A 22643-nucleotide genomic window follows, 5' to 3' on the forward strand; every position below is an offset into this window, starting at 1 on the left:
TCACAGACCTGGGGTCCTGGGTTCAAATCCAGGCTGGTTCTCCATTGTGGAACTCCTGTGTGGATATTCTCCAGAAGCTCCAGTTTCCTCCCACACTTCAGAAACATACGGGTTGATTGAACACTCAAAATAGGTTCATAGGTGTGAGTATGAATGGTTGTCCGGTACATGGTCTTTTGGTCGCCAATCTTTTGGTCGCCCAGAAGGTTATTGATAATTACCATTTAAATCGTTGCTCAAATTCCCTAAATACAAACTGTGAATTACTATTTAGTCATACATAATGCCCTAGTAATTATTAGGCTGAAGAAAAGCTCCAAATTTCCCAGACTTTTATTGTTTTTTGTTGGAGAACTTGTTAAGACCCTGACTGACGTAGCTTCTTAAAGGGACAACGCATGTACATACAAACTCTTATACTACACTCACACGTCGGCTCAGTGAAACTGCTCAGGGCCATTGTTGGCTTTTATTGATGCGTAGACCGTGTTGTTTTACCTTGTTTTGTCGCCGGTCTTTTGGTCGTCGGTCTTTTGGTCGCCGGTCTTTTGGTCGTCCGTTGTCGCGGTCCGGGCGACCAAAAGACCGTGACCAAAAGACCGGCGACCAAAAGACGGCGACCAAAAGACCGTCGACCAATCGACCGCACATGGGTTGTCCATCTCCTCATGCCCACCAATTCAGGGTGTACCCTGCCACTGGCCCAAAGTCAGCTGGGATAGGCTCCAGCGACCCTTGTGAGGATTAAGCAGTTCAGAAAATGAATATGTACTTCTTTTGAATTTATTATTGTTTTTTGTGTACAACAGAGCTTTGAATCACATTTAGAATGTCATGCTATTGACCGTGATTAAAATTTTAAATGACTGCCCAGGCAAACCTTTATACTTTGTAGGTCAGAATGCCAGGGTATGGATTTAAAACAATCCTGAACAGTGTACACATTTTTACATAATTATTACTATATGCATTACAGCATTGAAAATTCCCAAAAAGCAAATATATTCAAACAAATATGGTAACCATTTTCATGTCCTGGTGGGAGAGACATTGTCACACCACCAATAAAAATAACCATGAAACTATCGTTGAATTTTACATTATTTTATTGAATTACACATGATTGAATTAAATACCATCCCAATATGTTTGGACAAACAACTGGCATGTAAGTACAATTAATACAGCAGGCCAACAAATAAACGTGCATTGTTTTAGTAGCATGGACTACGCGGAACAAGAATTACAATGTGATTCTCTTGGGAACACCGATTAAGTGTCCTATAAAAAGTCTGGGACATTAAACATCTTGATATAAAAAATCTTAGTAAAATAAAGCCCATCCATGGGATAAATATCACAGTGTTTATGACACATGCAGTCAACTAAAATGGGCTAACAACGAAAAAAATGAATAGTTATCTCAGTGCTGCGACATGCTACAGATGAAAATCATTAGCTGAAAGTTGGCAGCCCAGTTGCATTACATTGAAGCGCTTCACAAGCTATTTTATTAATAAAACTATACCTAGCAGTGTAAAAGTATAAACATAATTGATTTTCTCAGTAGGTAAGCCTTTAGCTCATTGTTTAGCTAAAACTGCACATGGTTCACATAACAATGCCATCGCGCATAGAATCTTGCTAGATGGATGGGCTACAAATACGGATAAGAATCTCACAATAGTTCTAAAATTCAAATGATAAATTTCTGGGTTTAAGAATTGGAAGAGATGGCCTCTACTTCAAATATTGACACTGGATTTTCAGAGCTGATTAATACACATGATTAACCCTTTATAGGACATTTATTTAACGCACAGACTGCCATAAATGGTGCTTAGCTGTCTAGTGCCGTCAATGGCAGTGAAAGATGAGCAATCAAAGCCAGTCTTACCAGTTTAAATGAATAGGACGATTCCTGTCAAAAAGTAAAGTACCAAGCAATTTCACGAAAATACTCTAAAAAAATAACAGCTTTAGATAGAGATAATTATTAATAAAAGAAAATTGAATTGAGACCTGGTCTTCACATATGTGGACATTCAGTTTTTATCGGGTTATGTTTTTTTCTTCGCTTGCCCTTAAGGGTTAAATCATCATGAAGATCCATTTTAAATAAAATGTTCATTTTTACTAAGTATATATCATTTGATGCAAATTTACAGGAATCTTTACACGCTGCTTTCCTAAAGTCAGGACAATGTTTGTAGAGGCAGATTTCTCTGATAGACATTTAATGAGTTATGCTACCTTTTCATCATAAAAAAATGAAGATTTCTTGAATGCTTGAGAATATGTTGCTCTTTGAATGTGTCACACTGGTTAATTTCAAGTTATCCAGTTAATAAAGTTGAAGCTTGAAAAGTGCCTCATTGTTTTCAGGCTCTGGGGAGGTAGGGAACAGACTTGAAGAAGGAGACCTTAAAGATGGGGCGAGATTGACGAAGTTTGGGCTGCCACAGGGAGACCTTGCTATGCAACATGCCCCTTCAGGTATTCCCCGTTCCTCAATGGGGCTAGCGATACATCCGTTGATGTTATCAGTATAGCCAAAACATGTATTTCCTTGCATCAAATTCTGGAGCCTTTGCCTTTCCTGTGCTTTCTTGGCTCGATTGGCAATGTAACGTACTCTGCTTTGGCTCCTGGAAGACGACCTTCGAATTGTTTGCGGCGCGTCAACAGATTCTTGATATTCACTCGGTTTGTTGTCAGTGGCAAAGTCATTCGCCGTGAGGGGCTCCACATCGGTCAACTTCCGTAGCTGCTCTGTCAGCTCACTAGTTGGTCTAGCTTTTGCCGGGCTGCCCTTTCGAAGTTGGTCCCTGGTTGGCCTCATGACAAAGCTACGGCTAATGCTGCGGTACTTGCTTACAAAGTTACAAGAGATATCATCCGAGGTGAGATCCCCGAGGCTTTTGGATAGGGATGTTGGCGTTTCAGATGGGGAGGTTGATGAAGTCCTAGCCGATGACTGCTTGAGTCCTTCCATGAAGAGTCGGTTCCATGTATGACGTCTCTGAGTAGGTCCGTTAGTCAGGGAGACATTGGATGTGAGTTGGAGAGACGTTTGTCCATCTTTTAAACAGTCACTCTCCGGAAGATTAGGGTTGGATCTACTCCTGTTGACTTGAAGGCTATCAAAGGAAATGAGCGCTGAATGGCGGCAGCTGGCACAGAAGGGACCACAAGGGACGCATGTTTTGGCAAGAGTCTGCCTGGACAAGTTGTTAAGGGGGGAGTCAATGATCGTGTCGCAAGAAGAGACGCTTGAGGATGAAGACATGCTGTCTCGATGGCAAGCAGGATCAAGCTTGCTCCAAAGGCAGTCGTTCAGAGTAGCATCTGTACATACTTCTGGTACTACTGAGTGGGCTCTCCCGCGAGCGTGGACTTCACTATTTGTTCTTCTTACTATCGTGTGCGATTCCAGATTTCTGATTGGTCTTTGCAACTGACTTACATGAGTTTCAACAGATGTTTCTAATGTAGGCTTCACTTCTGATTCAATATTTTCCTCATTTATCAGACTATGAAGGGTTTCCTTTTGGATTTTCATATTCTCCAAGAAAGTTTGGAGAAGTTGTTTTTCCTCCAGCTGAAATTTTGGCTCGGCAGAGTTTGTCACTGGGTGGGATATTGTCCGAGTGAGTGTTTTGACTTTTTTCTCTTCCATAGGCATAGCAATTGCACTGCTGGGCAATGGATTTGAAACAACTGTCAAATGGGATTGAGGATTCACTGGAACAGAGGGTGAGAGCAACAATGATGCGGGACGCTGTGGGGAAAAGCTGTCCTCGGGGATGGTAATAGAGCAGTTGATATGTGTCTTTTTCGCATCCCCAGATTTCTGGGAAAGTAATGGAGGTGGAGCAGTTGGGTTCCGGATCGTAGAACAGTCTGTGGGGGGGGAAATGGATAATTATGAATTATTTGATGATTAACCTAAATTCGAATAATTCTGCTTCAAATTGTAATTAGTTGACACTAGTACACAACCAACTCGTTTGAACAGAAAGGGAGGCAGCAAATGAATGGATGTTCAACTCTTCCACTTGAACGGTTGTTAATTTGCTGCCAACCCTCCCATTTTTAGTCCATTGGACATATATCAATGGCAGAGAATGGGTTGATTAGTATAAAAGGCCACACATGTTCTCACCTGGGTTTGTTAAGTAGGAGAAGACAGTAAAAAAACTATGCCTTTTCATTTAATTACAACGGAACAGGTATGGGCTTTTGTACCAATTAAATAATTGTTGTTTACACAACTGGGACCATTATTACTATTTGTTAAAAAATACCATGGATTTCGGGATGTTTTACTTCTTGTACAATATATTGTATAGCTCATGCGACAAAAATGAATAAACAAAAGTGATCCGGGCTTAATATTTTGTTGCACATCCCATTAAATATCTGAATCAAGCCTGTAACATTTTGAACTTATTATATTTTCAATTAGGTTTTTTTAGAGATGTATTGCCTTTCATGACAGCAACTTCTCGTTGTTGTTTTTCAGCAGTGTCCCTGGGTATAATTTCCCTCATTCGTCATCGTGCAATAAGATATGTACATTCAGTTCACTTATCTCTCAATAATGGCATGCATGCTGCTAAATAGCTAACCGAGTCTAAATAAAAACATACATCACAATATATCATGTTGTCCTTCAACGACATATTACAACACATTTTTACATAAGGTACTATGTTACTTACACTGTTTTTATTTAGTTGTCAAAATAATTTGTATGGTGGACTTTAGTTTGTTGAATGATGTTATTTTGTATTCAAATAAAGAGTTAGCCCTTTTGGAGCTATTTATTCCAAACTCAAATCAATTATGATTAAAACAAACGAAAAACATTCTGCTCAAAAACCACAACAACTTGGAAATGAATGGTGGACAAAGGTTAAAAAGGCTGGTAAGATGGAGAGAATGATGGGTGAAGTAAAAATGCACAAAAAGACAGTACTTGAGGTTGTGTGCATTCAGCAGGTTTACCTGGCTCTGGTCATCCCCTCAATTCTGCACTAGGAACAGAGAGAGCGTGCAAAGGGAAAAACAGGAAAAAAGGAGTTCAGCAAAAACTGGAAAGAGAAGGAGATGGGGCCTAGGGAACAGCTTCCAGAGAATAGCATCAATTAATAGAAGTGATAAGCTGATTTCGAGGAAAACTACATTGAAAAAATTATTCAACAGTGAAAGGAGAGAGGAAAAAATCAAACTTAAGCATGTCAGACTTCCACAAAATTACATGCAGAAAACACATTACGATCACAGAAACGTAGCCTCATTCTACTTCTAGAAGCAACTTGAATAATATAGTGGTACCTCTACTTCTGAAATTATTTCGTTCCAAAAATGGTTTTGTAACTTGGAATTTCCGTCAGTAGTGACATATTTTCCATTGAATTAGCATAATTTGTTCCACAATCTTTGATACTATCCCCTAACCCGTTAAGGATATCAAAAGTATACATATTTTCTATGAAATATATGTATGTGTGGCAAAAAAAGAGAAAGAAATTTATTCAATTAGATTAGATTAGATTAGATTAGATTAGATTAGATTAGATTAGATTAGATTAGATTAGATTAGATTAGATTAGATTAGATTAGATTAGATTAGATTAGATTAGATTAGATAACTTTATTCATCCCGTATCCGGGAAATTTCACTGTCATCATTAACCCATCAAAATGAATAAGAAATGCAAAGACGTTTTCCCATGGAGTGGAATTACGAGCGGCAGCTGAGTAAACGTGCATACACATGAATATAAACACACAATTTAAGACCATAAAATTATGTTACGCACACTCAGAAAAACTCAAGAAACAACTTAGTGAGGAATGAGGTACACCGATCAGGACCTCACCCCCGGAAAAAGATTAAAAAGTGCCCACAAAGAGGCTTTTGGTCGGACAGTCGCGCTCATACTTGGCCGGCCAGGCGTCCGCCTTTGGAGTGCCGTTTTTGGGACAGACTGGCGCTGTTTTCCCCCTATCAGACTAAGTGGCAGCTACCCCACACAGGGCCCGGGCTGGCTCTACTGTCCGCCTACAGCGCACTAACCTTGGTTCCGGCATCATGGGGATGCATATTTAAGTTTCTGGGGATGTTTGATTTCATTTGACATTTCGTAACTTGGATTGTTTTTGTACCTTGGAAAAAAATATTTGCCATTGATGCTTTTCATTGAATATCTCATCTGTAGAAGCATTCTTAAGTGGAGGTACCACTGTCTTTGCATCGTTTGGTACTGACATTACTTGTATTTGCAATCAATTAAAACTTACCACTTGGGTGATCTATTAAGCATGTGAGGTGTACCAGGGGGCAAAGAGAAGCACAAGTACATTCACTTGGGGAATCTTATTGTTAAAGGAAACTAAGATTTCAAATAAACTAAATAGGACAAAAGTTACAAATTTTGGGGTTTGCTCTGATTTGGATTACATCTACCTCAGGTGATTTTAGAAAATACGGGGGTCTACTAGAGTAAAACTAAAAGTACTGTTCTACACTAGATTGTAAATACACAGCATCCAGCTGCACATGACATCTTACCAGTGAAGAACAGGGGTGACTTATGACGCAACTCCTCCATTTTCTGGGCAAACAGGGCATTCATCTCACGCTGAAGAGTGCCTGCTGCTCTCTTGCGGCTGTCGAGGACAGAACTTCGAGGCAGCACTGGGAGTGAGTCAAAACTGCTCAGGCTTCCAAAACTATCGCAGCTGCTGCTGTCATCACTGAGTGAGAGTCTTTGCATCCCATCACTGTTTGTGAATGGTATGAATGCAGGGCCACATACAGTACCGTATTTGGGTACTGTTGCTTGATGCCAACGGAGGTTGCTCCTGTAATCCGGTGTGACGCTCTGCACGGGTGTGACAGTATTGGGAAAGCGCCTACGTGGAATATTGCATGACAGTGCATTCCTGTGTGAAGCATCAGGCAGAATTTGGAGGTGCTCGGCGGCTAGAGTTTGCCTTGCTTTGGATCTGGGGATAGGCTTAGGTCGTAGAAAAGCCTGGGTAGCGTACTGAAACTGGGCTTCCTTGGATTGGGGAAGTGAATGTGAAACCGGTGGAGAATGAACCGCACGTTGCGGCCGAACAATTTTCTTGGGTGAGTAGTTATTTATTTCCTGCTCATCCGACAATTTTACCTTCGAGCCCTGCTTTTTATTAACACCACCCTTTCTCTCTGCGTCTGGACTCTCCTTGGAGCCGATCACACACGTGATACAGTTAGAAGATATTCCCACTCTGCCCGAGCTGTTAAGCGAGACCCGAGCTAAAACCCCTGGTTTCGTGTCTAAATCGTGAAAACGCAGTCGGCTGGTCCGTTTCAAAGGCTCACTCAAAGGACGGCGATGAGCAGAGCGAGGGCTCTTACCTTTACCATCGGCATAAAAAGTCCCATTGGAATCAGGGTGTTCATTGGTGGCCTTGGGTTGGCGGGATGCCAGTGAATCGCCATTGCGGAATTGTGGTGCTGTTGACTGGTGAGAGGAGGAAGCAGAAGCCTTGTCCTCTGACTCTCGGTCTGCACTTGTACCCTCCGAGTTGCAGTCTTTGGTGTTTGTGGTAATCTCAGGAAGGCCCTTCTTGACTTTGGGTGGGGCTTTGGTTGGGGCACTGGCAGTGCGGCGCAGGATGTGGGCACCAAACGGCTGCTTACGGCTGTGCTGTGCAGCAGCATGACTGTCTAGGGAGGCCTGCTTTGGGTTTCTGTGAAACAGGCCTTTTATGCCACTGGCTGCTTTGGCCTGACGAAAGCACAACAAACAGAAATGGTAAATTACTAATCACAGAGGATACCATTGCAGCCAAATATAATTCACATGAAAAGTGGTGGACTTCATTAATACAATAACACGGTTTTAGAGGAGTGAACATGCTAAAGTGAAGGAGCAAGTAAAATCATAACACATTCACGTATACTTTCATGTCACTGCTCACCCTACAATAGTTGACTAATACATTTGAAGAAAAGCTCTTTGAAATTGATGTCCTCACTTTCAAACTTGAAATGATACCACTGATGAGCATTGCATGCTTGAAACAATGCATGAGTGGCAGAAAAAAAAATAAACAACTGCATCCGATATTTTATGCAAATCTTACTATTAATGACATGTCCTATACAAAGCCAAGGCTATTGAACATATTTTCCATAATAATACAGCATAGTACTCAGTTCTATGTCATGTATATGCAAATGTGTGGATGTTTATGTGTCATAAATGGAGCAAGGTAAGACTTTATATTTACATTTATAATAACAACCCGACAATGTGATGACATTATTTGTCCAATAGTAAATCTGATCATTCTCGAGAAAAAAAAAACACCAGTGCCACTTTAAAATAATGTGAGTGAGGTAGATCCAAGTATAGTCAGAGTAGACATTGGAGGTGACAGTAACAGTGAGAGACAGACAACGACATAGAAAATTCAAAAAAAATGTGAAGTGGAAAAGCTGAGATCAGCCTGGAAGCTAAGTGTTTTTATTTGCAAACCTTTTTGTATAAAACATGGTAAGCGTTTTTATCCTTTCTCAGGAGATGATGAGGCATTATTTTTATCAGATTGCTTATATATATATATATATATATATATATATATATATATATATATATATATATATATATATATATATATACACACACATACATACATACATATATATATATGCATACATACATATATATATATATATATAGATATATAGATATATATATATATATTTTGTATAAAACATGGTAAGCGTTTTTATCCTTTCTCAGGAGATGATGAGGCATTATTTTTATCAGATTGCTTATATATATATATATATATATATATATATATATATATATATATATATATATATATATATATATACACACACATACATACATACATATATATATATGCATACATACATATATATATATATATATATATATATAGATATATATATATATATTTTGTATAAAACATGGTAAGCGTTTTTATCCTTTCTCAGGAGATGATGAGGCATTATATATATACACACATACATACATACATATATATATGCATACATACATATATATATATATATATATATATATATATATATATATATATATATATATATATATATATATATATATATATATATATTAGAGGTCCTGCTAAGAATTTATCTTGATTAATCACATTTTTAAGCCCATAGCAATATTGGTCTCGAAAAGCTGCATTTGTTTTAAATTTTCAAATGAATGTTTCTATTGTTATTTTTATATATGGTAATATTCGCTGGAAAGTTACATTTAATTGCATTTTACTTTTTAAAAAAAATAGCAGCAAAAGAGTTACCATGGAACTAAACCTAAAAGTTAAAATCTCTGCTTTGATGCAAAAACATAATTTGAAGTATGAGCGAGTATGGTTTCGGGGTGAATTGTGTAAAGACGAGAACAGTTTGTATATTTTCTTGAAAACATTTCTTTTTTTAGGTATCTTTTAAATTTAAATTCGGACTATTTAATCAGATTTCCGTATTTCAGTAGCTGTCACACTAGCTTTTGTGTCAGCAAAATTTATGTACTGGGAAATGTCTGTGATTGGGACGCAACCCGCGATTAGTAGAATGCATTTGGTTAAATATTTTGTAATAAATTCATTATTATGATGGATGGAGCTTAAATGAGTGTGTAAACTAACAAATGTCAAAGGAGAAAATAAGTGATGGAAGCCAGGCAGATTCCCTGATGATTTGTTTTGATAGAACTGTATACATAGCAATAGCTCTAGCTGTTAGACTTGAAGACGTTGGATCTACTTGATGGATCACGGAAAGTACTGATAATTCAAGCTTTCAATAACTCATGCCAGGCATGAGTTGCTTCTCATTATAAAGTTGACAAGTGAGATATGTGGAAAGGCAGTTTGACTTGGGCTCATGCAAGATGCCGACTGGGTGTCACTACACCTGAGCTTTGAGTGGCAGCGTCAATTCTCCTAAAAATGTCCCACTTCGAAAAGAATCATTTGGTAAAAGAGGGGCCCACTGGAATTACAGAGAGACACAGACAGAGCAGGACAGAAAGAGAGAATCAGAAAGCAACAGATGAAAAAGAAATAAAACATGGGAGTGGTAGGAAGTAAGATATAAAGCACAACTGTTAAGAAAGAGAAGCTTTCCAAAAAAGACAATATGAATTACACTTATACTACAGGCAACGAGAAACAGATGCTTGGAACAGGAAGCAACTGAATTTTTATCATAGCTACAGCTACATTCTTTCTAAAAGTTGAAATACCAGCAACACCTCCTTCTTACACATATTGTACGTACATTTCTCTTATAACTTTACGTTTAGATAACTTATATAATACAATATATAAGAACACCATAAGACCGACTTCAGTGGGTAACCAGATGAGTAAAAGTGGAGAGAAGCAGTCCCATCAAAGTCAATACATTGACATTCAATGAAGTTGTAATGATCTCATTTTTAACCAATTTTTAAAATACTATTTCATTAATGCCAAAGCATCTTCTATTAACTCAGTTGTTGCCATTGACCACGCTAGGGTTGACAGCAAATGAAAGTGAATTCATTTGCTGCCACCCTCCCACTTCAATTGGGTGGGTGGGACGTGTACTAGTGATCAACAGAAGGATGATTGAATGCCCCACAACTGGATGTGTATCCTCATCTTGGGAAGGACGACAAGTGATTCTCTTTTGACTGGTATGCTGAAGCTAGCTCTTAAAAACCATATGTTTAGGTACTCTGCCATTTGTTCACTGGACTTTTGGTCGCCGGACGTTTGGTCGCCCGGAAGGTTATTGATAATTATCATTTAAATCGTTGCTCAAATTCCCTAAATACAAACTGCGAATTATTATTTAGTCATACTCAATGCCCTATTAATTATTAGGCTAAAGAAAAGCTCCAAATTTCCCGTACTTTTATTGTGTTTTGTTGGAGAACTTGTTAAGACCCCGACTGAAGTCCCTTCCCGAGGGGACAACTCATGTACATACAAACTCTTGTACACTCACACGTCCGCCCAGTGAAACTGCTCAGGGCCATTGTTGGCTTTTATTGATGCGTAGAACATGTTGTTTTACCTTGTTTTGTCGCCAGACTTTTGGTCGCTGGACTTTTGGTCGCTGGACGTTTGGTCGCCGGACGTTTGGTCGCCGGACTTTTGGTTGCCGGACGTTTGGTCGCCGGACGTTTGGTCGCCAGTTATTTGGGTCCGGGCGACCAAACGTCCGCGACCAAACGTCCGCGACCAAACGTCCGGCGACCAAAAGTCCGGCGACCAAACGTCCGGTCACGATATATTGCACACCATTGGCACAGGATTTCTTATTTCTTTCTATATCTGTGATGCAATTTTAGTACCGTATTGCCATCGGTGCTAGAATAATTAAGAGATGACAATCACAGGAGTACCTACCTTACCAGTGATGTCATGCACAGCTACATGGACAAAGATGGAAGCCTCCTCCATACCTTCTAAGTATACGTGGCGATAACCTGTACACAAAAAAAAAAGGTTTTCCATAATCAAATCTAAATGAAAGTCAAGATATATTAACATGCGCATAATGCGCTCATCAGAAGTCAGCCAGACACACACTAATCATAAAATTGTAAATATGCGTGTAGGCGATGAGTATATTTACCTGGCATCATGCTGTTGAAGGCAATGGAACGTTGCCCAATGAAGTCTTGACCAATGGGGTCGTGGTCCCAGACGAGGAAGCGCACAAGAGTCAGTTCTGGCATGTGGATCGTGAACACCAAAGTCTCCTCCCACATCGGGTTGAAACCTGTGGGATCATCCCAAACAAGGTTTTGGGTGTTGAAAAATCAAAAAGATAAAGGGTTAAACAAACAATGTGTTGGAAGAACACAGAAGAGCAAAAGTAAGAAATGAAAAGATAATAAGAATAACAGAGACAAGTGATAGGAGGAGAAGGAGGCAAAAGTAGAGTCAAGAGAGTGTTGTACTGTGGAATTCAGCTCAGTAGTAATACATTATTCAGGGAGTGTGTTTTTCTGTACAGACAGAGGTTTGGCATGCGCAGGTCTCTTTGGGCTCAGCCTATCAATAATACATCCAACAACATATAAGCAGCCAAACTATGTACTTTTAACTTGCATGTTCCTCGAAAACAATATAAATCATGATTTCTCTTACTTTAGATTTTTTTTCCCACATAGGATTTAATATGCAAATTGCACAACCAAAACAGAAGCTTCCTTAGCCAAGACTGAACTTCTGTTAGTAGACGGTTACTTTTGATATTTTACAGTAGGGAAAGCAGTGTGAGCTTATGGCCACATATATTGTCCACATTGTGGTATAAACCTTTCCGTAAAAAAAACATGAATTATTAAACTGCATTCACTGGTTTAAATAACCAATTGAGTAGTGGTCATAAAAAGGCAGAAGATAAAAATTGTGAAAGGTAAAAAAATAATGGTACTCACCATTATCATCCACTACTCGAGTTTGCTCCTTGGCGCAGTCCACCGGAAGTCCAATGATCTCCACTTCCACAAAGGGATCAATGATCTGACAGACATGGCATACCAGAAAACATACAATAGTTAATCCAATGTCACCATGCAATGATGAAGTGTGTACTGTTAACATGTACAATAGGTCCAAATGCAACCATTCATTCTCTATTATGGCGGCCTGCATTTGACTGGTCGCCAGCTATTTCATGTACCCTTATGAAAATGAGTATGAGTGTGTTCTACCTCTCCTCTGTCCCCCATCATAGAGTCTTTGGGTTTGGGCAACTGCTGTCCACTAATGATCTTCAATACCAACTGCTTCTTCATTTGACCTGGTCGTGGATCCTCCGAATTGGGATTAAAAGCATCTGAAATGTAGCAAAGCACAGTGGAGGAAAAAGTTAAATAACATTATTAATATAACTATTATATAATGCATTGTTGAGGCAATTCACACTAATGCTACTTCATACCGAATAGAATAAAGATCGCTCGTGGTAACCCGGATGTAGATCTTGCGTGGCACCCGGATGTTGTGTTAAATGAGTGCTCTTATTGATATTTTGATATTAGATATTTAGATATTAAACTCACTCTCCCTCATGATTACAATTTTGAGAGCTGGTTTCAACAGTAAACTGAACCTGTTCTACCAAATGTCCGTTCTACCAAAAGTCAGTTCTACCAAACGTCCGGGCGACCAAACGTCGGGGCGATCAAACGTCCGGCAACCAAACGTCCGGTCACGCTTCATACCACACTATTTATGAATATCTTCTAGGCATAGTGGTAGAATGGCGAGCACATCCACCTCACAGTTCTGAGATTAAGAGTCTAATTCCAGGCTTCAGCCTTTTTGTGTGGCATTTGCATGTTCTCCCCATACTGGGTGTTCTTCAGGTACTCTGCCTTTGTCCCATGTCCCAAGACTTGTTAGGCTACATGAGCATTCTAAATTTCTCCGTAGGTGTTATTATAAGTATGAGTGGGTTATTTGTATGTGTGTCCTGCAATTGGCAGGGCAAACCACTCGACCCAGGATAAGTGTTAAGGGAAATGAATGAAAGAATGAATGAATGAATGAATGAATGAATAGTCATTTAAACCAGGGGTCTCAATCTGTGGGCAATTGTAGTATACGTTTAGCCCACCTGCAATTTGCCAGGGGCAATAAAGCTCTAGATAAACACATTTACATAAATTGTTTTATGACTGACAAAAAAAGTTGTAATTTAAAATCTTTAAGAAAAAAAGAATATTAAACATACAATTACAAAAGTACAAAAGTAATGATGCACGCTAGATCCACCCAGATTCTATTTCAAAATGTCTAAATACAGGGGTACCTCTATTTACAAAACTAATTGAAACTGATACTGGAAATGCATTTACATTTTGGGGGATTTCGTAACGTGGATTTTGTTTTCGTACATTGAAACAATTATTTGCACATCAAAGTGTTTCGTAACCAGAAATTATCCTATGTAGAAGCATTTGTAAGTAGAGGTACCATTCTTAATTGAGTTTGAAACCCCTGATTTAAACAATGTATCTATTTTATTGGACACGAACTAGACTATTATGGTAGGAGAAAACAACCTCAGCATAACAGTCTTATAATTAGATGTAATCAAAATCACATTTGGATTGATTGAAAATGCAAAAAGTGAGAGGAACATTGTGATACCCGATATAAAATATGAAAATGTAAAGCAGTTCCAAGCAAGCGCGCTCACCTTCACACATGCATTTGGGTTTGAGGATGAAGCCGCAGTTGCCGTTGCTGTAGAATTTGGCTCTGTTGAGCTGAAGGACACGACCCTCGGACTGGTAGTTGAGTGCAACTGTAATAACAGCCTCCAGTTATGCGAGTCAACAAATGGATGCAAAGTGATGACTATTACAATGGCATACCCATATTTATATATTTATTCATGTATTTATTTATTAACTTACTTATTACCTATCTATTTATGTCTAAAATGCCTTTCCTATTTCTGCATCCTCACCCTCTTGCTACTGTAACAACGAAATTTCCCGAATACGGGATGAATAAAGTTATCCAATCCTATACCGAGTTGGCAGCCTGCGTTCCAGAAGGGTTGCGGGTTGAAGTTTGAAGAGTCCACGCGATATGAAGAGGGGTAGATGCGAGAGAGCTGTCGCTGGTTAAAGTGGTTGAAGGAGGTGGCTTTCTGCTGCATCACCTGATGAGCTTTGGTTTCACTCAGGGATGAAACCTGCCAGCTGCAGTTGGCTGCCATGCATACCATGCAACTAACATAGGTTAATCACATACTTGGCACGCGTCTTGTTCACATGCAGTCAAGAACACACCTTGTGCTTCGACGTCATAGAGGCCTACAGAACATGTGTATTTGACCAGGTCAGACAGGGCTCGGGATAACTTCATGGTTTTCTTCTTTCTGGAAGGGTTGGGGATTACAAAGAAATGATACATCAAACATCAACACCAAGTCACAATTGTGTCTCAGGGCGTGTTTCACTTGTTGTGATGTAGGGGTGCGCGTGATGCACTGCTGGAGCTCTCTTGGTCAGTATCGGTGTCTTCCAAGCTTGAGGTTTTTTTCAGCTTGGTTTTTTTCTGTTGTGGGGACAGAATAACAGAGATCATAAAAAATAGTCTTTGCATGGAAATATGCATTTTCCCTTTGTAAGGGCAAAACAAACAGAAATAGACAAAAAGCAAACCTTGCGTTTTGAGAAGCTCCCTATAAATGAGTGGCCAGTGCGCTTATTGTTGCTGGTGTTAGCATCATCCGATGTGACTGATCCGTCGTGCCCTTTAGCCTGGCAGAAGTAAAATTAGTGACACTAGCAAGTAGGTTTTAACATCCTTTAATAAAACAAATAATATTTTTACGTTAATCTCTACTGTATTTTGTAGTGCATAAAATGTGCTGGTATTTAATTCTGACCTCTGTGTCAGTTTTCTCTAAATGTCCAGCAGGTGGAAGTGCAGTAATTGTGAAACTGTCTGGGTCTTCTCTGTCTCGAATCTTGGACTCCTTCATCAGGTTGTCCAGTTTTTTCTTGGCCATATTTTCCACCAGCTTCCTGTTGGTAGACATCTAAATAAGGAGAATATAGATTAGAATAGAATGCCTTTTACTGTATACACAGTACTGTACTGTGTCACAAAGTATGATGAAATTTTAAAAGCAGTGCAAAAAAATGAATCCTACTATGAAGTAAGTGAACTGCTTAAATTCAACACAGATGAAAGTTCCAAAACATTAAATGCTTCATTTGAGAAAATGATTATTTTTGGTCACAAAGACTTACTGGTCACATCCATGAACAGCACATTTTGGGTCAAGTAGGTCATAATTTTAGACCAGAAGGTGGACAAACTATTTCAGAAAGGGTCGCATTGGGGGCGGGTTTTTGTTCCAACCTATAGAGGAAACCTTTCCACCAATCTTAGAAGTGCAATCAGTGGATTTTAGACATTATTTTTAAAATATATTTTCACACAATACCAGTTAAACTTTTCAGTCCTTTGCAAGATTGTTTTTTTCCCGCAAACATTACCTTGTCATAGTTGACTGATTTTTACGTAATAGACGACTGCGCAGGACAGTCATATTGTCTCTATTGTTGGTCTGCTTTATCTGCAGTTGCCTAAATTCTAAAAGAGGGCATAACAGGTATGACTTTGATCTATCTATATCATTACTATAGTATATGTAGTCGTTTTGTTAAAGATATTGCATTGCAATAGTTTTGCATTGCCTAAAAATAATAATAAAACAAAATAGAGCTTACGGTGGGAAAAAAACAATCCAAGATTCAAGACTGACTTACATGTTTTTAAATGTTAAATGCAACTGTAATGTTGAATGTAGCCACATGATGGCAGAGTTTAGCTATAAACCTACTGATTTAAATCTGGAGCGATACTGTACAATGTACAGTAATACCTTGAGATAGGATCTTAATGCGTTGCGGGACTGAGCTCGTATGTCAATTTACTCGTATTTCAAACCAATTGTTCTCATTTAAAATAACTAAACACAAATTATTTCGTTCCCACCCTCTGAAAATAAACACAAATTCATGTTTTTAATTGTTCTAATTCACCACCTACGTTCACAAAGTAACAAATACCTCGTATGTTGGGACACTCGTATGTCAAGGTATTACTATAGTGTTTCCTTTGAGCATGTACAGTGTATATGCTCAAAGAAAATGGGAAAGGGTACGTTTTTGGTTTACATTCAAGCCTTAGGTTTCTCGCCTCTTTCAATTAAACAAATGTGTTTGAAAAAATAAGGTTACATACATCTCCATTCATCAATTTGCAGTCATCTTCCATCTCATCTGCACTGTCTTCATCTGACACATCACCTTCTTCTGCGTTTTCATCAATGTTTGGCGGCAATTTTTTACCCTGTCGGACAAAATACATTTAGGAATGTAGTTGTGCAGCAAAAATAAATGCATAAGTATGACAATGAACTGGAATTTTAATTTTTCTACAGTTCTATTTTTCCTTATACTGTTTGCATGTGTAATTTGCATTTTGTTCATGTGGGGGAACTATTAAACAAGCATCTGGCGAGCAAACCCAAGAATGCATGTTCTTAACTTTTATAACATGTTATTAATAAAACATTACCTATTTGTTCTGGGCGAGTGGTTAGTGCGTCAGTTTCACAGTTCTGAGATAGAGGGTTCAATCCCATGTGGATGCATGTTCTCCCTGGGCTTGAGAGGGTTTTCTCCGGGTACTCCGGTTTCCTCTCACATCCCCAAAACATTCAGGCTGATTGATCACTTTTAATTGCCCTTACTAGTGAGTGCCCTGTGATTGGCTGTCCACCAATTCAGGGTGGCCCTCGCCTGGTGCCCATAGCAAGCTGGGATGAACTCCAGCACCCCCGTGACCTTTGTAAGGATAAGCGGTTCGGAAAATGAATTAATGAGTGGCCATTTAATCGTTACATTAAATTCGCATTCTTCCTACAAGATAGACTATATATGGGTATCGGATGGGAATGGGCAAATAGTAATTAGAAAAAAAATTGGATTGGATCCGTAGTGAAAACCAATCAGCTTGGAAATTCCCTAATACGTATAATGTATGCGCTCGACTTCTTATTTTGCAACATTTCTCTGGGGAGAAAAAAATCACGATACAGGCTGAAAATAACTATAGTACTGCATTCTCATCATGAGGTTTGGGGCACTTTAAAAATGATGCGATTTTTACATTGATGCTATTACGACTATATACTACTGCTGACAAGTGCAGTAGTGGATTAAGACGTTTATGTAACACCATATATTGATACTGAGCCTACACCTCAGTGAACGCATTTGGTGACTATGCAGCCTACTTAACTTCAATATGCTGCATCAAAGATCTGTTACAAAATAATAATTGATCTTCAAAAATCAGGCCTAAACTTGAAGTTGGAATTTATGACAATATTTCTGCTTTTAAGCACAGTTGTTAAATTATCGACTAACGTCACTTTTTCCTCCAGTTAGCTCAGTTTCCTCTATTAGACCTCACACTATAATTTGCGAGATGCCTGTCGGTCATCAATTTTCCTGGGGGATTGCTTGTTGGCTAGGGGAGGAACATGTTCATGTATTTTACACAGTTAGTTGACGAAGAGCCTCAAAATTGATTCAAATATGATATTAAAATGGAACAATCCACCGTTCTGAGCTCCACCACAAGGCGTTATCATCGCTATGGAAACCTATGGCTCAATGCACATCATGTTGCTTTCAAAATGGATTCATGCCAAAAATACACACCCGGGAGGACCAGAGCTGTCATTCTGCCGTCATACAGGCACACTTTCCACAGCCCGGACATATTACATTTTACAACAATAAGAAACCATGTTTTTATTTACCTAGTATGAAGTAGTGAATTTAAGTGAATGAGAATGTCTCCCCGCTTCAAGATTGTGCTCATTTTTACTATTTATTTTCTATTTCATTTTATTGTCACAAAAAACATCTTTTTTCTTTTTCTGTTCTTTATTATATCTTTATTTATTGATTTATGATTATTTTAAATTTGATGGGTGGAACAGATATTTCTCAACAATGCAAAATTTTATGCTGAACCTCCAACATAAACTACGATTGAGATTTCAACTTCTTCAAGTACTGAGGATTATGTACTTAAAAATGTTATTCCCAAAAAACGCTCGAGACGTGTACGCTGGATGTTTAAATAAAAAAAAAGTAGACTGATCTTGCTTAAACGATTGATTGCCTTTACAATTGACACCGATTGATTGCCATTACAATAGACACCAAGGCTGATCTTCTTTTTCCAACAAATTACCATCATTCTTCACAAGCTTGACCACTTCACTGCTCAGAATCTCTACCTTTGAAGTCCAAGTTGAAAGGGCAGTTTTAAACTTCCAGGTCAAATTGGGCAAGGGCTGACTAACAACCTTGACTTACTTTAACGAGGATCTTTCCCTTAAGTGCCTCTGGTGAAGGTAGCCATCCAGACTCTTCTGCTTTGATGTTGGAAACATCAAGTTTGTCCCCAAGAATATCAATGAGGTACTGAGCCATCTTTTTCTGTTGCGGGACACTACAGTGGTTCTCTATGGAGAGGATGACTGGGAATCTGGTGTAAGGCAGAAAATGTCACACAGGAGATTGTTTTTATGAGGCGGAAATGCTGGAAATCACAAATAATAAAGTTCTATTTGTTGGAAATGTTGTGCATTTGGGTCCACAAGATTGAAATCACGTACAAATCTATCATGCATTTCGAGGAATTGATATGCATTGCTTGCGGAAACATGGTAGTCACTGACAAGCCCCACAGCTGAACACCTAATAGTAAAGCATCTTCCAGTGTAATGGCATGGGTCTACTTTAAGAGGTCATTGTTTCATTTTATACCTGCTCTGCGATATTTGAAACTATATTTCCTTACTTTACTGTAAGTTAAGTTTATTTTTGTAGCTCTAAAGAATGAAAAGTTCCGAAAGTGTATCATATGGTAATGCATATAGTCTTCTACCACGACACTTGACGACCATAATTATACTTAAATATGCACGGCTATCATAATAATAGCAGGTCTCGATAAAGCCCTATAAATGACACCAAGATAAGGCACACTACCAATCAAAGTAAAGCACATTCGAATTGAGAAACACAGTGATTAAATCAGTGCCAGCACTGGAGCCACATTTTGTCCTAAAAATTGTCGTGATTATTTCTAGAAAACAAAATGCCTATTTTTCTTTCAGCCTATGTTATTCCATGGACATACATATATCAATTGCCTTCTAAACATGAGATCTAAAAGCTAAACCAGACAATATATTCCTTGAGTGGCAGTCTTCATAAGCTTTTCTTTATTATTTTGCTCATGTGAGCCCTCTTTATAGACGTTCCTCATCTGGTCAGGAGGAAATCTGATCGTCCTTTAATATTAAATGGGACCTTTTCCTTCGAATTCTTCTCACTGATTTTAAATGGGTATTAATGATCACTTTTTCAGAAACACAAAAGGATGAAAATCTCAGCAAATGGAGCATTTCTCTGCCTTTCACTCTAAAAATAGCGCTTTTCTGCACATCCTCCAAACTGTGTGCATGTCGATGGGATTATCACCTTCAGATGCAGCTATCTTAAAAGAAAATAAGGGGGTGTCTCTTCTTCCACACACATTTTTCTTGGTATCTGAATAGACATTGCTGCAACTCTCCAATTCAAAATGTCAAGGATCATCTGAGCATACAGATGACAACAAACAGGCGTTAAATTTGAATGTTTTGTTGCATAATGCCTGTGTAAAAGTTACAGTTTTGTCTTTCATTGTTATCATAACCTAAATTGAAAATTTTGGGGTGCACAATGTAACTAAAATAAAGTACTTGAGGAGATCATTCATGCATTATTGCCAATAACTGGCCACACGTTTGGACAGAAATCTGTCAAAAAAAAAAAAAATAATAATAATAATAATAATAATAATAAAAAATAATAATAAAAAAATAATAAATATATGTATATATATATTTTTGTATAGACTTTTTGCACCGGTGAATCGTAATATAACAACAACAAACAAACAACAAATTTCAATGAACTTGGATTACGATGCAGACATTCAAAAATAAGTTTAATCTAACCTTACACTAAACTTAATTCTAATTTTGTTTTACATTTTTATACATTTCTCCCGGCCGGGTTGGCTCTGTTTGCCCCGCCTCCTGATAACAGCGCTATTGTATACATTTCTCTTTGTGTTAATTGCATTGGTGAAAAAATATGAAAAAGTGACAAAGAATAACTTACCATACTATGAAAAAAGAAAATATTACAGTTTTTCGACCACTACCAAGCGGGAGCTTTATGCACCAGCTGCCTTAAATTTAAGTTGCGTTTCTTTAGTGTTAACTCTTTCAGTGCCATTAATGATAATAGATGTCCAATTATGTGGCTCTTTTCATAGACGTTCTATCTATTTGTGCTGGTAGGGTTGGCAGCGATGAACATAACTTCATTCGCTGCGATGCATCCAGTTCAAATGGATTTGACATCTATGATAACACCAATGTATGTGGAAGCTTTAACATCAAAATCATTTTTTCAATGCAAAACTCAATTCCTATACCACTTATTGTAACACAGATTTGGTTTCTCTCCAGGATCACTGATGAGTAGTGGTTCTATCACATAACTTCCATTTGTGGGTTGAGTTCAAAAAGTAAGAGTGAGCCTCTTTACTACTCTGGATTCAAGGGCGTATTTAGTCATTTAATCATTAGTCAATTATTCCAATGCTTTTAGTGTAATTGAAAAGAACATAAAGTTTACCATGACTGAAATGCACTGTAGTCTCAGCAAAAAAAACATTCAGCTCCTTCAAGATATTGGAAATGTGGCTGCTAGACTTCTAACCTCCATGAAAGGACCCGAGCACATTACAACTGTCTTTGCTGCCCTTCCTTGGCTACAGGAGAGTTTAAGAATAGATTTTAAGAACACCGTTTGAGGCTTTACTTGGGCCATAAATGTTGACTGGTCTCCATGGATCATAGAACAGTTGCAGTTAAAACTCCATGTCTGGAGAATTCTCTGCCTTGTGACCTGAGACAAAATGGATAAGCCTTTTTTTTGCTTCTAAAAAAAAATTCTAATGGCTTTTAGTCAAGGTTTTTTTTATGTCATAGTTCATGTATGAATATGTATGATATTATCTTTAAATATTGCATTGTGTAGTGTCCAGCACCTAATAAGACCAATAGAATTTTGATTATTCAAATTATTACACAGAAATAATAGTCTTAAGGGCAGTATTTCAACTAATGAAAGGGTGCCAAACTTTTTTGTCACGGGCCACATTGTGGTTGCAGTTTTATTCGGATGGCCATTATGTTTATCAACTAGGCTGCCACAATTAATCGATTAATGAATTGACACTTTTCTGATAGTGATGTGGCGGGCCGGAGGTGTGCCCCGCGCCACCACTTTGACAGCCGTGACCTACTAGTTAAGCATTCTGAATTGTTTAAATTTCAGTGGTTAGCGCGTCAGCCTCACAGCTCTGGGGTCCTGGGTTCAAATCCAGGTCACGTCCACCTGTATGGAGTATGCATGTTCTCCCTGGGCCTACGTGGGTTTCCTCCGGGTACTTCGGTTTCCCCCCACATTCTTAAAACATGCATGGTAGGCTGATCGGACACTCTAAATTGCCCCTAGGTATGGGTATGGGTGTGAGTGTGCATGGTTGTCCATCTCCTTGTGCCCTGTGATTGGCTGGCCACCGATACAGGGTGTCCTCCGCCTCTGGCCCAGCGTCGGCTGGGATAGGCTCCAGCACCCCCATGACCCTAATGAGAATAAAGCATTTCAGATAATGAGATGAGAACATCTAAGATTTGTCCTCTTTAAGAATATTGAATGATATCTGATCATCTCATCTAATTTCTAACGCTTTATCAATCTAGACGACTAGGGTCGTGGGGGGTGCTGGAGCCTATCCCAGCTGACTTCGGGCCAGAGGCGGGGGACACCCCAAATTGGTGACCAGCGAATCACAGGGCACATGGAGAAAAACAACCATTCACACTCACACTTATG

General features: G+C 38.6%; 1 protein-coding gene across 1 annotated transcript in view; it reads right to left on the reverse strand.

Annotated features, from left to right (window-relative positions):
- Positions 1-1088: 1088 nt before the first annotated feature.
- Positions 1089-22643, reverse strand: part of plch2a (phospholipase C, eta 2a) — a 40232-nt gene continuing 18677 nt past the window's right edge. Inside the window, exons 9-22 of the mRNA XM_077589265.1 lie at positions 18996-19167; positions 16843-16950; positions 15476-15628; positions 15249-15347; positions 15044-15141; positions 14874-14962; positions 14611-14793; positions 14273-14380; positions 12780-12904; positions 12504-12588; positions 11693-11839; positions 11464-11543; positions 7415-7787; positions 1089-3903 (exon numbers count right to left, since the gene is read on the reverse strand). Of these exons, the coding sequence (XP_077445391.1) occupies positions 2345-3903; positions 7415-7787; positions 11464-11543; positions 11693-11839; positions 12504-12588; positions 12780-12904; positions 14273-14380; positions 14611-14793; positions 14874-14962; positions 15044-15141; positions 15249-15347; positions 15476-15628; positions 16843-16950; positions 18996-19167 (3379 nt within the window). The 3' untranslated portion in view covers positions 1089-2344. The remainder of the gene's footprint in view (positions 3904-7414; positions 7788-11463; positions 11544-11692; positions 11840-12503; positions 12589-12779; positions 12905-14272; positions 14381-14610; positions 14794-14873; positions 14963-15043; positions 15142-15248; positions 15348-15475; positions 15629-16842; positions 16951-18995; positions 19168-22643) is intronic.

This window comes from Stigmatopora argus, chromosome 1 (assembly GCF_051989625.1).
Source record: "Stigmatopora argus isolate UIUO_Sarg chromosome 1, RoL_Sarg_1.0, whole genome shotgun sequence".
NCBI lineage: Eukaryota > Metazoa > Chordata > Actinopteri > Syngnathiformes > Syngnathidae > Stigmatopora > Stigmatopora argus.